The 17,765-nt window shown below is 45.2% G+C and overlaps 2 protein-coding genes across 2 annotated transcripts in view; one reads left to right on the forward strand and one right to left on the reverse strand.

Annotated features, from left to right (window-relative positions):
• Positions 1-2,035: 2,035 nt before the first annotated feature.
• NUDT5 (nudix hydrolase 5) lies at positions 2,036-16,894 on the reverse strand. Its single transcript, XM_084279333.1, has 10 exons — positions 16,786-16,894; positions 14,415-14,519; positions 12,158-12,266; positions 8,342-8,409; positions 6,957-7,009; positions 6,171-6,278; positions 5,389-5,484; positions 4,326-4,427; positions 3,210-3,263; positions 2,036-2,380 (listed from the first exon to the last, which is right to left on the reverse strand). The coding sequence occupies exons 3-10, from the start codon at positions 12,218-12,220 to the stop codon at positions 2,271-2,273; spliced, it is 654 nt and encodes a 217-aa protein (XP_084135459.1). The 5' UTR covers positions 12,221-12,266; positions 14,415-14,519; positions 16,786-16,894; the 3' UTR covers positions 2,036-2,270.
• A 208-nt stretch (positions 16,895-17,102) lies between these two features.
• The window catches only part of CDC123 (cell division cycle 123), a gene marked incomplete at its 5' end in the record, with an annotated part of 35,768 nt that continues 35,105 nt past the window's right edge, over positions 17,103-17,765 (forward strand). Inside the window, one exon of the mRNA XM_084267619.1 lies at positions 17,103-17,176. Within this exon, the coding sequence (XP_084123745.1) occupies positions 17,103-17,176 (74 nt within the window). The remainder of the gene's footprint in view (positions 17,177-17,765) is intronic.

Here is a 17,765-nt window from a genome sequence, read left to right on the forward strand (position 1 = left end):
CTAATTATGCATGCTCATCCAAATTTCTTTGAGACAAGACTTTGATACTGACATATGTTTATTGCAACTCTTAGATCATAGAATCACAGAATCTCCTGCATTAGAAGGACCCATAAGGATCATCAAGTGCAACTCCTGGCTAAACACAGGGCCAGCCCAGTCAGAGCATGGGACTGAGTGCATTGTCCAGGCACTTCTTGATCTCAGTCAAGCTCAGGGCTATGACCTGGGGAGCCTGTTCCAGTGCCCGAACCCCCTCTCAGTACAGAACCTCTTCCTAACACCCAACCTAAACCTCCCCGGCACAGCTTCAGGATGTTCCCTTGGGTTCTATCCCTGGTCACCAAAGAGAGGAGATCGGCGCCTCCCCCTTCATTCCCCCTCGTCAGGAAGCCACAGACCACGATGAGATCTCCCCTCAGCCTCCTCTTCAGGCTGAACAAACCCAGGGACTTCAGCCTCTCCTCATAAGACATCCCCTCCAGACCCTTCCCCATCCTCATTGCCCTCCTCTGCACACTCTCCAGGAGTTTTGTGTCTCTCTTGGTCTGTGGCACCCAAAACTGCACCTGGTACTTGAGGTGAGGCTGTACCAGCGCAGTGCAGAGTGGGACAATCCCCTCCCTGGACCAAACTGTTAAGCAGTGATGGTTGTTGTAAGTAGAAGCAGTTGCCTGTTCACAGACATGCTGCAGGTTGGTTGGGCAAAAGCTTTGCCTGAATGAAGGTGCAGCCAGGGTACAGGAACATGCCCTAGGAGAGGGAGACCTGTGAGGATGCGCTATAGAATCATTCAGGTTGGAAAAGACCTCCAAGATCTAGTCCAACCATCCCCCTGCCACCTATATTATGCAGAAAACCATGTCCCTGAGTGCTTCATCCAACCTTTCCTTTAACACCCCAATGGGTGGTGACTCTACCACCTGCCTGTGCAACCCATTCCAATGCCCAACCACTCTTTCTGGGACCAAATTTCTCCTAATTTCTAACCTGAACCTCCCCTGGTGCAACTTGCAGCCATTCCCTCTTGTCCTATCGCTAGTTATCTGTGAGAACAGGGCTGACCCCCTGCTCACCACAGCCTCCTTTGTAGTTGTAGAGAGCAAGAAGGTCTCCCCTGAGCCTTCTCCAGACTGAATGGTCACAGTTCCCTCAGCTGCTCCTCATCAGACTCTTGTGCTCCAGCCCTTTCACCAGCTTTGTCGTCCTTCTCTGGACACGCTCCAGAGCCTCGCTGTCTTTCTGGCAGTGAGGGGCCCAAAACTGAACACAGTGTTTGAGGTGCAGGCTCATCAGAGCTGAGTACAAGGGATGATCACATCCCTGGTCCTGCTGGTCACACCATTCCTGATACAGGCCAGGATGCCATTGGTGTTCTTGGCCACCCAGGCACACTGCTGGCTCATGTTCAGGTGAGTGTCAACCAACACCCCCAGGTCCTTTTCCTCTGTGCAGCACTCCAGCCACCCTGCCCCAAGCCTGTCACCTTGCCTGGGGTTGTTATGACCAAAGTGCAGGACCCAGCACTTCACCATGTTGAACTTCATCCCCTTGGCCTCTGCCCATTGATCCAACCTGTCCAGAGCCTTCCTACCCTCTGGCAGATCGCCACTTCCTCCCAGCTTGGTGCTGTGTGCAAACTTACTGAGGGAGCACTCAATTCCCTCCTCCAAATCATCAATAAAGATACTGAAGAGGATGGGCCCCAGTACCAGCCCTGGTAGCTCTTGGGTATGGAAGCATGGCCCACACACTTCAACCAGTCCCCTGGCTGGGTCCTGCACCGTTCTGGTTTGCACCACTGGCTGCTGTTCTGCTGCAGCTGGGGCACACACACCATGTGCTGTGCAGCTGGCGCTGCGCCTACTCCAGAGAATGGCCTGAAGTGGTGTAAACGCTGTTGCTTGTGGGCCAGAGAGAAGAAGTGCCCTCTTCCTGCCCAGCTGGTGTTACACCACCAGCTACAATGACTGAAACATCCTCCTGACACTGACACGTAAGTGTGACGATGAACTGAGGGAGAGAGGAGCCGGTCTGAAAATTAAACAGCATTTTTATTGTGATTATTCTGTCAAGGCTTGATCTACAGAGCAGTTAGAAGGAATGCTCTTTGTCAGCTACATAATTCCAGATGAAAAAGGTCAGAATCATCCCTACAAACACTTTATTTTGCTCTACAAGTAAAGAAAAGGACCTTTACTACAAGAAGAGTTGCACTCCCAAGGCACGGGAACCGGGTAGTTCTCAGTTACGTTTCTCAGCAGCTCGTTTCAGAACTTCATGAAAGGAACCTGGAGCGGTTTTTCTGCTGCCCGCTTCAGGGCCAGCGCGTACGTGTAAACCCTGGCATCCACAGCAATGCGTTCTTCTGCCACTAGTTCTGGAAAGAGTAATAAAATAGAATGTTTAGATGATGTTAGAATTTCTCCTGCACAGAAATCCAAGTCCTTTTACTGTGCAGCATTCCAGGCAGAAATTCTCAGGGCTATTATAGAATCATAGAACGGTCTGGGTTGGGAGGGATCCCAAGGATCACAGAGCTCCAACCCCCTGCCACAGGCAGGGACACCCAACCTCCAGGCCTGGAGCTACACAAGGTTGCCCAGGGCCCCATCCAACCTGGCCTTGAACACACCCAGGGAGGGGGCATCCACCACCTCTCTGGGCAGCCTGTTCCAGCACCTCACCACTCTCTCTGTAAAGAACTTCCCCCTGATATCTATTCTAACCCTTCCCTCCTTCAGCTTCGATCCATTCCCCCTTGTCCTGCCATTGTCTGCCCTTTTAAAAAGTTGATTCCCCTCCTGTTCCTCTGCTCCCTTCAGGGACTGGAAGGCTGCAATGAGGTCCCCCTGCAGCCTTCTCTTCTCCAGGCTGAACAAGCCCAGCTCCCCCAGCCTCTCTTCGTAGGGGAGATGCTCCAGCCCTCTGAGCATCCTCATGGCCTCCTCTGAACCCTCTCCAACAGTTCCACATCTTTCTTGTGTTGGGGGGCCCTGATCTGGACACAGGACTCCAGCTGGGGCCCCACAAGGGCAGAGTAGAGAGGGAATTAGGCTATCCCCTAATGCTATCACTAGCTCTGTTACCTGGCCAAGTGTCTCAGGCTCTGTAAGGAACAGTATTCTAGGATGAGAAATGCCACAAGGAGCTGTGAGAAGAGAATCTAAGGGGTTATTGGAGCACTGGATGTGTCAGAAAGCTCTTACCATCAATTCTTTGCAGTAAGTCATTCTTTGGAAGGGAAATAACTTCCACATATTCTAGGAGAGAAGAAAACAATTTTATACAGCTTTGACTTAGTGAACAGTAGAGGAACCCGTTTCTTACAGCTTGGAAGAAGGGGGGGACACTGGCTTAATGCTCATCACCATTCAAAAGCTGTGAGCCTTCACATATCACAGAAGTGATGATTAAAAGGGGAAGGCAGTCACTGGGGTCATTAAAAACCAGGTTTGGAAGAAAGAAACAGGGAAGAGCTGGGAAAAAGTGTAGCTGACAGCTACGGAGGACAAGAATCCTAACAGGAGACCTTTTCCCTTCTGAGAGTGGAAAACACTGTTGAAGTGGACTCTCATCTGGCTTATACTGGTACCGTAACAGACTGTAGATGCAACTGAAGACCTAAATAGTACAAAAGCTTTGATCCTGAGGGATTTCGGTTGCCTTAGACCAATAGAGGTGTGTCTGAATTAATTGGTTTTGGCTCTTGATCTACAGCCCTTGTGTGTTCAGTACTTTGGATTTCCTCAGATTCTGGTGCTGTAGGTGCAATATGTGAAGATAACCAACGTGCTAATGGCCCACAGGAATTTTCATGTCTAGGCCAAAGCCAATCTCAACCAAGTCCAAATAAAACCCAGTTTTAACTGACGTTTTTTAAGTAAAACTTCCTGTAAGAAGATCACACATGACCTTACTGTCACAGCTACGTAACGTACCTCCATCATCTGCAAGAAAAAAGAAAGGAGCCAGTTGGAGACTTTGAAACACGCTCGAGTTTACAACTAAAAGGTGTTCTGACAGCTGACTGACACCGTAGTTCCTTCCAAGGTCAAGCCACAACTATGAAGAACATCTAGGTTCACAAATGCTAACGGCCCTCACTGAACCTGAATGTCTATTCCAGGGGTGCCGACACTCAACATCTAAGTGTTCCCAGTGACTTTACTAAAGAGGAACACGACTGCCTATCTAGACTGCAGGATATGGTTTAAAGGACGTACAGCACCTAAATCAGCTGGGACAGAAGAGATGCAGTGGTAGGGACAGCTCTTTTAAAGCCACTGTTTTGAGAATTTATGAAGAAATGGTACAAAACTCACCAAGTTTCTGCTTAGGTCTTGTATTCGCAGCTTCATCGCCATTAATGGTGACGCTCACGATGTGTGTCGTGCTGTTTGACAAACCCGGGTCCAAGCAGAGAGCTGCCAACAAGCACACACTGAGGTTACTTTTGCAAAAGCAGGAGTCAGGCAGCTTGACACTTAACAGAAGCTTTCACAGAAAATGATCCCATCAGTATCAGCAGGAGAGCTTCTATCTGGCATATGTTCGTGACGAAAGAGTTGTGAAAAGTTTGTTTTCTCATGTTCTTTGAAGTAACGTTTCTGTAACTCTCAGCTCCTTTACAGATTCCTTGTAAAACCTGCCCTCAGCAGCTAGGTTTACTTCTCATGCCACAGACCAAAGATTAAACTGTAAACTATAAATCCCTTAAGACATCTCCTCAACCTAATAAATTCTAATTTTGCCATCACCTGTCTCCATCTCTCAGTCCCCAGCACACAGTTGTACCTGATAATCAACAGCCAAGTCTTAATTGTAATGACATTTAACTGAAATTACATGTAAGTTGCCTCACCTCTCTACCTGCCTTCTCAGGTTTTATTTATAACCGTCCACTTTGTTTTATGTAAGAAGCATTGGATTGGCAATGATCACATTCCAGAGGATCTTTGGATTTACTCCAGTTATTTTTCCTTCTTTCCAGTTGGAGAACCTGAGTACTGTAACCTCTCCTCAGCTGACTTCCACTCAGGCTGCATCATGCAGCTACTTTTTCTACCTAATTTCATGGAAGTTGTTCACATTAAGTCCAGCAGTTTAGACTTCTACACTAAAATGCCAAATTGCAGCTTGAATAATTGGGCTTTGCATAAAGGATATTAATTAACAGCAAACTTTTCCCCTATAGACATCAAACTGTTACTTTAGTCCTGTATGTTTAACAGAAATTCAGTGACCAGGGACCAAAGTCTCCTTGGTACAAGCCATGGCTACTCTTCCTGCATAGATTTTTCCTTTGGTTTAGAGCATTTTGTATCCATAAGACACAGAACTAGTTTTGGGTGGGAAAGAAGGAGAAAACAAAATAGCAGCAAAGACCTGGAGTACATTCAACGACTTCCCCCTTGTAGCCAGTTTCTTCTTCCAGCTCTCTCAAAGCAGCGCTTTCTGCAGTCTCATTTTCCTCAATGAGGCCTGTGAGACAAACACCACATGTCAAAATTTGGCACTTAACCACAACACCCATCCTGAGAGCTGGTTTTATGGAAGAGGTGAAATGTCCTCACTGCCCTATTTTTACAGAGGGATAAACCGAGGCGTTGGGAAGGGTTGACAGAGCCCTGGAACAGGCTGTCCAGGGGGGTGTGGAGTCTCTTTCTCTGGAGACATTCAAGACCAGTCTGGATGCCTCCCTGTGCAATATGAGCTGGGGAGCTGCTTTGGCAGGGGGTTTGGACCCGATGATCTCTTGAGGTCCCTTCCAACCCCTATGGTTCTATGAAGGGTTCCCATTCCAGGTGTCACCATGCTGCTGCCCATGTCTTCAACCAATTACGTGCAGCAGCGTGCTACCTGCCCAGAAGGCAGCATGAATATTCACACGAGGGAAAGAAGCCAAATGCTTTGGCTCTTACAGAATGGAAGAATGGAGAGAAACACAGTATTCAACTACCAGGCTACTGTGCAAAATGCCTCCAGTCTGCTAAAAGGAACTGTGTTTGTCTTCTTGCTTATCATGCCACGTTTGAGTAAGACACTGAGCTGCAGAGACCTCCAGAGTTTTGTGATTGGAGCAACTTCATTCAGACTGACACACCAAGCACAGGTAAAAATGCTGAGCTGTCAGCTTTTTTATGTGAGTCAACATTTCAGTTACTTACCTGCAGGGAATTCCAAGCAATAGCTGTTAATTGGAGGCCGGAACTGTTTCACTAGGACAATGCAGTCGTAGTGGAGAGTTCTCTGTAGTACCGCTATCACTGCTACACCTACGAACAACAGGAGGCACAAGGACACAGTGTCTGAGTGTGGCAGAACGTACTTGGTGCTAGATATGGAAAGGACCCCAAGTACTGTTACTCTGAGCACTGAACATGGAGATGCCTCTTCCAGAGCGCTGAACCAATTTAAGCTCCTTATACCACGTGTGGTGAGAGATAAAAGCTCAAAATGGGATCTTTGAAGTACCCCAGCAAACAGGAGGCATGTGTACCAGGCAAGACAGAGCCTCAACCCAACAGTATCTAGAGAAGGGCTGTCCTGCCTGCAGAGGCATTGTATGGAAACCCTCCCCCACTCCCTTTATGGCTAAATCACATCCTACTTCTGCCTAAAGAGAACTCTATCCCTGCCCTGACAGCAGACCCAATTCACCAGTCTGTGAGCTACTCTGTATTAGGGCATCCATCCATCTGTCTTTGAAACTGCTTCATTGTTCTAAAGTCAGTACAGTGACCTTGGGAAAACCCTCTTACAGCCAGGTTCTGATCCTTCAGCACCAAAGTTAGCACCTCATTAGCACAGGCTTGCTCAGGGATACAGCAAGCTCTGCTTAGCAACTTGTTCACATCCTCACTCATTCCAAAAGAGATTGGCTCTAAATCTGCACTGTGAGTTTATCAGAAGAACTTCACATGAAAAAATGCAAACAAACTAAAGTCACTTACCATCAGCTGTAACACCCTTTCTGTTCCCAGTACGCTTTACAGTTTCCCAAGTCCTGTTCAACACAGAGAAAAGAACAAATTAATACATTAAAAGGAACAATATAAATTTTATCCCCAAGTGCAAAATAGAGCAATCCATATATAAAACATGTCCAGTTTCAGCAGACAGTTTTATAACCAGACCCTGTGCCTTCTCTTTTCTCTTGCTTTTGCATAAGGTTTACAGTGTAAGCTACTGGGAACTCTCAGCTCAGTAACTGGAGCACACGAGAGGCACATGAGTGAGGAAGACCAAAGCTTCTCTCTCAAAATAAGCAATGGGATGAGTAAAAACCAAAAATCTACCAGCAGTAAAAATCCTTTCACAACAGCTCCCATCACTGCTATTTTTAAAGGACATGTTGCTGATGAAGAGGGAGGCACTAAAGAAAGCAATCAGTACAGAATCTAATAGATTATGAGGAGGGAAGTAAAGCCATGTTGTCACATCTAGATAAACACGGCAACACTAGAGCATAGACAAGAACTGGATAGGCATGGTAACATCCAAGAGGCCAGTAACTTGTTAATAGTATGCAAGATCCATAATAACAATAATACCAACAACAATAATAATGTAATGACAAGGAAAATAACAGAAAAAGAAAAAAATCCAAGAAAAACAAGTGATGCAAATGAGAAAAAATTGCTCATCACCCACTGACTGATGCTCAGCCAGTCCCCGAGCAGCCATCACTGTCCCCCTGGCCAATGCCCCACGGTGTATATGCTGTGCTTGACATCATATGGTACAGAACATTCTTTTGGCCAGTTTGGGTCACCTGTCCTGGCTGTTCCCCTTCCAGTTTCTTGTGTACCCTCAGCATTTTCACTGGGAAGTCCATGACTTAGTCTAAGCACTGCTTGGCAACAACTAAACATCAGTGTGTTACCAATGTTACTCCCATCCTAGATCCCAGACACAGCACCATACCCACTACTAGGAAGCACATTATCATAGTCAAAAACAGGGCAAGCAGGGAAAAAGGAGCCCTTAATGAAGGACCAGAAAAGCCACAGGACAGACTCTGATCATCAAAGTCTAGCTGCATAGCTAGACCTTGTTTCTGCATGGCATCCTTAGAAGGAACAGAAATTGCAAGTTAAGGCAGGATCCAACATGCCCAAAAGGACGTTAGGTGCCAAATCTGATCTCACATGCTAGCACATCTGCTAGAGTAAGGTGGGTTTTCTTCTCTGAATGATTCAAACTATAAAGAAATTGCACAATGAATAGATCTCCTCTTGTGTTGTGTAACAGGCCTGTAATACTCATGTTCTCTAGCACAGGGCTAGTCCGTACAATTGGGAACATCACAGGAATCTGAAATGCCAGAGGCAATTACCTGGTTTTCCCAAAGGGATCAGTGTAAGTTGTTTCTTCAAGCTTCAACCATTTTCTTTCTACAATTACCTAAAATAAATAATTCTTTGTTAAGCACATGATAAAATTAATCCCAAAGATATCTGGAGGCGAAGGGGAGAAACAACACGACTGTTTTTGAATTCTTTTGCAAACGAAATCTCAGCACCAGAACACATGCAGGAACTTGCAACAACATTCCTGTAGCTATTACAGGAAAAAAAACAGCCAACCACCAACACATTTACTCTAAGTTCTTGAACAGGATTAGAAAATAAGCCCAGCAACTTTCCTTAACGTGACTTTTATAACCAAGTTTCAACTAAATCAGTGGCATTTTCTGTTCTGGAAAGTCCTCATCTTTTTAGAAGGATTTTGCAAAGGTCACATTTCAGGTGAGAAAGAGAAAAGGGTCACTGGTCTGCACAGACTTCAGCTGTGCTGGCGATCACGACTGTGCTTACCAGAGGGCACAGGCTAACAGCTGAGCGTGCAAGACTGAAAACTAAATGGTGTTGAAACTTCCCTCACTGTGATCTCAGACAGTGGCCTTGTGTGACTGCTGCAAACAGTGACACATACCTGCCCTTTTAGGGTTTCTGAGAGCTGCTCATTGAGTGCTTGGCATTAACAGTGTTACAAAATGTCTTTTCTGAGCTAAATGAGCTTATTTGCCCTGTGATATTTCCTCCTATTTTATGTAATGCCTTTAAAGGAGAAAAAGCCCCAAGTATTAGCCCAGCAGTTTGCTACTTTGACTGTAACTTGTATTTCAAGCTTTGCTAAAGGCATATACAGACAAGAAGCTTGTCTCCAGAATTCTGTAAAATAAAAAACCCTAAAACATCAGAAGTAATCAGTAAGATGAACAAATCACTTCCTATTTTCTAATGGAACACACTGCTGACAGCAAGCACAAGCAAGGGGAAGGGGATCTGGGAAAAAAACCCCACAATGTGAAACTGTGGCAAAGGATGAAGTCTGAGAGGTTGCTGGCACACCATACCCCTCCAGTGCAGGACAAAGAGCAAATAGGGCCTGTGTGGCCATGTAGATCTTGAACTTAAAAGTGAGAGATTTACCAAGTAAAAAAAAGAATATAGAAAAATGAATTGTAGTAGGTGATGCAGCTGTAACTAGAGTAACAGAAGCACAATACAGTGTCTGCCAGAGGCAAGGCAAATCAGGAGTGATTCAGGCATCCAGTACATTTTAACTGAGTTGGATGAACTCCCCTAAGTCTTAGAATGTGTTCTTCAGAACAATTATTTTGAAAAAACAATAGTGCTCCTATGGTTGTAAACGCAGCTACATGTATTTTACATGCAGGAGTTCTGGCACCTATTTTGGAAAGTATAATACTGCCACGTAACAGGAATTGGGAAAGGAGAGCAATGTGTTCTCAAAAGGGCTTTCTAATGGCTTTGTGGTCACAACAACAGCAGGAAAGGAGAAGATGAAGTATATTGTGCTCATTACAGGTACAAGTAATTCCATCTGGAAGCATTCAGGTATATTTTAAATAGCTTTGTATTCACTCCTAAATCACTGCAGACCTACAGTACAGGAAGATCCAAAAGAGAGAAAGATGAAAATAGGAAAAAGTTCTTCAATATGAGGGTGTTGAATCACTGGAACAGGTTGTCCAGAGAGGTGGAGGAGGCTCCATCCCTGGAGATATTCAAGATATGGGGCTCTGAGCAACCTGATCTAGTGAAGATGTCCCTGCTTGCTGCAGGGGCTTGGACCAGATGGAATTTAAAGGTCCCTTCCAAACTAACCCATTCAGTAATTCTATGATTCCATGCAAATCGTGTTCCACTGGATGTCCAAGGAGAGGAATATGTATATTAAGTAAACACAGTTGAATATTTTGTACTATTAAGTCTTTTTAACACTACTGAGAACACAAAGGACTAGATTATTGGTCGTGGTCCCATATCACTGCAGCATTCAACAGCTCCAGCAGATCACTACCCCGTCACCAAGTTATTGCTTGCTAAGTGGAAGGGGGAAATGGCTGAAATTGGAACCACATCACTGTCCCCAGCAATCCTGGAGGAAAAACAAATCCCCAGTCCGTAAGGAATCAGACCTATCCAAGCTCCAAAAAGAAGGAAGAGAAAAAGGAAAAAAAAAAGAAGTAGGTTTTATGTGGACAAAACAATGTCAAACCTGGTTTTAATCAAGTTTTCTTAAGTACAGCTTTTGGCTGTAGCAACAGAGCAATGATTACAAAGTACTATAGGATATGTAGCATAAATATTTCCAGTGGAAGTGTTCCACAGTCCTCTGAAGTTAGGTGAAACCCTTGCTCTAACAGCCTACAGGGTGGGAAAACTGGAAGCTGCCAGGCTTCCCTTGAAGGCAAAGAGAATTTTATTGTCATCTGCCTCACTGGGCATACAATTGAGACCCTAACTTGAGCCTAACTTCTGCTTTGCTAAATCCCCAACCTCGGGCCTAAGGACACTTAGCAGGATGTGTTGCACTTAACATACTCAGTTTAAGAATGATTTATTTTTATTCCTTTATCTATTACTTTGATGAGCAAACAACATCTGCATTGGCTTACAACAGCCTAACTGTGGGTTCCCAGAAACAGGAAGAAGGAAATAAGCCCTGCTGCTACTTTTGTAAAGGGAGATATTTCGACCTCAGACCACAAAGTTACTGAAGAGTTAACAGAACTGCTTCCAACCAGAAGGGCTGCTGGCAGAGGCACAGCAACACTCTCCTGTGTTAATCCCAGAACATGACTGAAAAAGTTAAATGGCTTAAAATGTGTAAAGATCATGAGTACAATGTTCCAAGGGAAAAGAAGAGGCCTCATTATAAAAAAAGATAAAATGAAAATGTTACCTGCAAAAACACAGGTCTTAACAGAAAACCCAAAAAGCTTACAAAAAATAAACCCTTTATGCTTTGAGAAATAATTCATATTTAAAAACCACACAAGGGGAAAAGCCTTAAATATACCATGGGACTTCTTTGCTGAAAGTTTTGTACCTTGAAACCTGAAGAAATTTCACCACCACATTAATTCCAAGGAAGGATCGCTGGATAAAAGAAACTACATTCCTGTGGTAATGACAGCATGTCGCTGTGGCAAACCTGCCTTTAACACCAAAGATTAACTTTATGAGTTCACTTAAGAGAACAGAAACAAATATAGGCAGTTTAAATTAGGGTGAGAGTGCTAATAAGCACCCAGAAGTACCTCCAAACTCCTTCCTCGGGCCCTGGTATCTTCTGATTTTGTGAAGAAGTGGGCACAAAGTTTTTGAAATAAAAATTTTAAAATCTTACTACTTCCTTACTCATGTCTTTACTACAGCAATTATCTACATAAAAGCCCTTTCAGAAAGCATCATCCCAAATGTTAAGGCACCTCTCAATGGTTCATCCTAAAGGCACAGAAAACAAGGCTGAGTTTCACGACCCACCGATCTGCAGTCTCACAGAGGTATCCGGTATTCTGAACACTCAAAACAGCCTGAACAGACAATACAAGGAAAAGCTGCAAAATCCAAAGGAAAAAAAATATCTGGAAAAAAATGAAGGCAACACTTAAAATAATGCAACACTGTAGATTTCTCTCTTCCCACTGATAATTTGTATGATTATTTCAAAAAGAAATACCAAGTGGTTTTGGCCATTGAATAGATTCTGCAAACAGAGAGCATCCATAGCACTGCTTACTATTACACTTACACTTTTGCACTCACAAACATTCCCATCAGTCCCAAACAATTATTACTTAACAACAAAACATGTGTTGAACCCAAGCACTTCATACCTCTTCTTTAAGGACGAATTGTCTAGCAGTTTTTGGAACTTCTGTGGATGTCTCAGCTGCCATTTTCAAGAATGTCAGGCTTTTCCCCTCCTGTGCAAAGTCCAGATTACTATGAAACAAAGTCAATATTTGCTTTCAGAGTAAAGTTAAAAGGTTCATTTCTGCATTCTAAATTAACAAATAAATCTTGCTGGAGAAAGTTAGGGACATGCAATGGCAAGTGCAATTCACATTTTCATCTCCACCTGATGGTTTCAGAGGCAAATAATTCAAAGAAGTGGAAGTTTAGGTCAAATCCCTGACCTGCATAGCTGTAACACTCCTATCAACCACTGAGTAGCTATGCTGGCTGATGATACCCTCCTTAACTAACTATTCAAAGGTCATAGACACATAGAGAAAAAATTGATCCACTTTAGTAAAACTCTTTCATTCTGATGTAGGTGAAGTGTTCTGTCAACACAGCATTACCACCACAGGAATACACACTCTGCTGTGAAAGTGAACAAAAATCTTATACCAAGAGGACTTCAGGGGTAAAAAGTGTCTGTAAGTGAGAAATAGAAATTCAGAACTAGAACCCACCTCCACCTTACACACATCACAAATAAATGCAAATAAATCCTTCCCCCAAAAACAAGGTCAAAAAGCCACCCATCTGTTGCAAGTCTAGGTGGCACGTGGAGTTAGCGTGACGAAAGCACGTCAGCCTCTCTTACTGGCAATGATGTGGCTAATGCTGTGCATATGGCACCTGAATATACTCCCAAAGCAAGGCTCTGCACCAGCAGGTCAATGCCTCAGCCCATATCCTAACGCTCCCTAGGAGGGTAAGATTGCCCTCTCACTCTCTCAATCCATTTCTAGCTGAAAGGCACACCAGGCAGCAGGAAAATATGATGTGTTAGAAACTCACTGTTCCCTGTCTCACTGTGGAGCTATGGGTCATTTTCAGCAAAGAATCTAATTCCAAGGAAGCTCATCTCTGATATTATGTTGTAATACCAAAGTCCTGGAAATCAGCATGAATCCTAAGTATAAAGACAGTGCAAAGGAGGAAACCAGCTTAAATGCCAAGAGCGATGAGGCAATCCTTAAGACCTCTATCATCTTTACATTAACCCTAAACTTTCCACAGTTGACTTCAACAAGGTTTTCACAAGGCTCTGTGGTGTTTCTAGCAAAGGGAGTGATCACTGCCTGTGTCATACCCAGGTTTAGCACTTGTCCTGGTTTTGGTCAGGATAGAGTTAAATTCTGGTTTTTAGTTAATCTTTATCCATGAAAGGGTAACATCTACTGCACCTCTGTGAAATGTTTAGGAGCGTGCAGCAACATCAGCTTCCTTACATGCAAGATTTGCATTTAATTCCATACAGTAATTAAGAGGAATAGGTAGCACAAAATATTTCTGCTTATCAGCAGGATTAAAACTAACACACATAAATCTGTCTCCTCAGTAGGTACACAGGACAGGCTCTTTCTCAAGTCTTGTTGGATGAAAAGGTCATAGTGGTCAATCGTTCAAACTGGTTTTATATAACATAAATCCTGAAAAAGAACCTGACTTATTAAATCCAATCCTGTTCTTTCCCAAATGTGTTCTATAATCCTTTCTTAAGGCAATGAGGGTTCATAAGTTTCCTATCTACCTTATTACTATTGGATGAAAAACTGTTCTAGGACCTCATTTACTTATCTTCCAATTTTTATCCCATGTTAGCTGTTACCCATTTGCTCTTGAGACAGCAATGTGTCAAACTCTCTTCACCTAGGATTTAAGAGCTGTGCCTGGACAGTGGCCACAGTATCATGCTGCAACTCTAAAATACAAGGTCAAGCTTTCCACCAAACTTATGCACAAGAAGAGTAGCTTGGCATAGCAGTTACAACAGGTTCCCAGTCATCCAGAGGAAAAAGAGTCAAAGGATGCTCTGTGTGATACCCAAAGTATCCAGCTCTGAAAATACAAAATAGCTACAACGAATCCACCTCCTACATTTGGAAAAAATTACAGCCTTTTTGATTGACAGTATAAACATATCAAGAGAGTAGATAATGAACCATGAAACACTTTATTGATTAGGCCGAGTAAGCATCTTTTAGATTTCCCTCACAGGAAATCCCATTCCATTGATCATACTAATCCTACATAAACCTGGAACTATCAGTGTACCTCTCTCAAATGCAGATTACCACAATTGTACCTGAAATCCCACAAGTAGCTCTAGTAACAGTGTGTAGTGTCAGTACTTACCTACACCAGTTACAAATGCAAACTAGAACCTCATCTCGTGGCAGAAACTCTTCTCAGCACAGCTTGCTCTCTCCTGAAGCAGAGGGATTCAAGGATGGCTAGTGACTTGAAAAAACAAAAAATTACACAGCCTCAGTGGTTTGAATTATCACTAAAACAAGCGACAACAAGAGACTCATCTATCTCAGCTTCTGTAATTTTGGTCTCCTCCACAAGTGGGTGCAGTAACTCTATGTATAAGGGACATTTTGACTAGCTCTACCAAAAAGTAATTTTTCCCAATACTGAGCTGACTGCATAGAAGTGAGAATTTCTGCTGTTAAAAAACTGAAATACTATTTGGTTAAATGAAGGCTGCAATTCTGGTAGCTCACAGTATACTCTCAAGGGTGGCAACACCTTTTGTTCATCAACAAAATTAGCTGTGACTGAGAATTAAAATGTAACCACTACAAAGTTAGGTGTCTGAAGCCCTGTTTTAGGTTTCAGAAGACCCAGTCTAGCAGCCCTCAGCCAGGAGGGCTCTTCCATCTCGTGCCATGACCACTGCATCATTTTGAGTTCAAAATGTGATGCAGCTCACAGAGCAGCCTGTGAACCTGACATACAATTACATGAACTCTACAAATACACATTTTTAATAGTTATCAGCGCAATTTGAAGAATGTATCAAAGTCTCCACATTTATCAGCCTTCTTAGGGCAAACCAACAGCACTTAAAACTGTAAGTTATGGGGAAAAAAATGTTTGGGCTGCTTCTCCCTTCTCTGATGAACTTCATGGCTAGTGTTACAGGCTACTGCTGGCAAACCATGCCACTTGTTCCCTTTATTTCATGTGGGGGTCAAACTCCAACCTGAAACGGCATACCATTTATAAAAGGTGTAACTTTATCCCCACCGCTTATTCCCTGCTCGAGTGGCTTCATTTCAAGGCAACATCCAACCATTTCCAAATTATCTTTCCCAGGAATTACAACCTTAAACCATTTGAGGCCTGTGAATCAGCTTAGAGAGTAGCCAAGCTACCAGAGCTTTACATTTAACCTATCCAAGTCAATTAGCTTTGCTAAATTACTTTTCAGGAGGTATTCTGTGATCCAAACTACACTTCCCAGGTGACAGCAAACAGATGAGACAGCTTAGCAACCATGTCCTAAGGGAAGCACAATATAAAACAAAAAACAGGGTTTCTTATAAGGAATGTGCAAAAGGGACACTGGCTGGCTTTATGCACAACTTAACAGCACACTGAGATACTTGTGCTAAAGATAAACATCCCTAAAAGCTCCTAAGTCACTTAACACTTGTTGCCATCAGTCAGTGCACTTGCATTTTAGCAATATGATTCTAGTGACAAAATCAGTTAATTAGCAGAAGTTGATGGGAGAGGGGAAAAAGTGGGGAAAACATTTCATTTTTCTCATGGTATTTAGCAGCATGGATGACACAATCAGCATCAAATAAAATATGCAAAAAGAACTGGTCCTTGCTCTGCAGAATGGCCAACAAAGACTATCTTGGGTAAGCAGAAGAGGGTTAGTAGCATCTCCATATTGTTATCAACCTTCTGGACAACTATGTGTGACAGGGATTAGGGGACAGCCTTGGATGGCAGACACAAGCACGTAAGAGAAGTCTCAGATGGAAATGACTTGGCCCTGCACGGAGGGGACACACAGGCACAGAGATGACAGCAGATCCATGGGACTTAAAAAGCGCTCATTGTTCAGGTATGTTACTTGGCTCTCTGCAAAATAAAACAAACTACAGCCCTGCTTGAGGAGAGGGAGGCAGCTCTGTCATTATAAAGATCCATTATAGACCTCTGCAGAAATTAACTTAACTTCACAGAATTTTTCACAGAATTGTAGGGGTTGGAAGGCACCTCAAGAGATCATCAAGTCCAACCCCCCTGCCAAAGCAGGTTCCTTAGGACAGGTCACACAGGTTGGCATCCAGACAGGTCTTGAATCTCTCCAGAGAAGGAGACTCCACACCCCCCTGGGCAGCCTGTCCCAGGGCTCTGTCACCCTCACTGTGAAGAAGTTCTTCCCCATATTGGTGCAGAACTTCCTGTGCTCCAACTTGAGGCCATCACCCCTTGTCCTGTCCCCACAGACCACTGAGAAGAGGCTGCCCATTTCCCTCTGTCTCCCACACTTCAGATATTTATAAACATTGATCAGATCCCCTCTCAGCCTTCTTTTCTCAAGGCTGAGCAGCCCCAGCTCACTCAGCCTTCCAAAATCCGACACTAGCACATGCAAAGCAAAAAAGCAAAGTCTGCGAAGTGGGAAAAACACCCAAGACCACCCGTGTTCTCAAGCTAACCGCCTGGAACCCCTCCCAGCTCGGGGCCACACACGTACGAGGCCGAGAGAGCGGCCCGGCAGCTGCGGGGAGCCGCTACGGCGGGCGGGCGGGTGCGGTGAGGTCGGGGGTGGCCGGGCAGGACCGGCAGCGAGCAGCGCTGTAGCGATGGTAGCGGAGGTGAGGTGAGGCGAGGTGAGGCGGGAACTCTGCGCACCTCCGAGGCGGGACCGCCTAGCGCCGTGTGCGCCGCCGATGGCGGCCCGGGCAGCACCGAGAGCTGCGGGGGAGGTTCCGGGCGAAGGGGGAGCTTCCGGGAGAAGCGGAGCGAAGCGAGCCGAGCCGAGCCGGGCTGCAGCGGGCCGGGTGGAGGAGAATGAAGAAGGAGCAGGTGGTGCACTGCCAGTTCTCCGTGTGGTACCCGCTCTTCAAGGCCGTCACTATCCGCAGGTGAGGGGAGCGAGGGGTGGTGAGGGGCTGGGGGTGGCCGGGCCCCGGCGGTGTGGGGCTGGGCTGGCTATGGGCCTAGGCCGGCCGGGGGAGAGCGGGCTGGGGAGGGGGTAGGGGCTGGAGTGGGGCTGGAGGGGGGCTCGTGTTGGGGCAGGCGTGGGTGAGGTGTAGGGGACCTGTGTGGGGCAGAGCTGGGATGGGGGTGGAGGACCCTCGTTCAGTCTGGAGTCCCAGGGTCTGGGGTCTCGTCCCTACACCCAGAGGGGTGTTTGGAGCAGCCCCGGGGGCAGGCCAGACATCCCAGCTCCACCGGCGGGACGCCGCGCTGAGCGCCAGAGGATTCCCGCATCGCTGCTGAGCCCGCTCGGCTGCTCAGAAAAACTCGAGGCTGAAGACAGCCAAACCAAGCGGCTGACTTGGTGTTTCTGTGTATTTCGGGAAGCTGTAGCAAAGCCTGCGGTTTCTGAGGTGCTGCTGCCGGTCGCAGGACAGTTTGGAGAACTACCAGTAACTCAGGAAAGTCAAGCTCAAGACAGTGGCCCTGCCGGATCAAAAAGAGCTGATACCAGGCTTTTAGTAGCCTTTTATG

Source organism: Gallinula chloropus, assembly GCF_964237585.1.
Source record: "Gallinula chloropus genome assembly, chromosome: 1".
In the NCBI taxonomy this organism is placed as follows: domain Eukaryota; kingdom Metazoa; phylum Chordata; class Aves; order Gruiformes; family Rallidae; genus Gallinula; species Gallinula chloropus.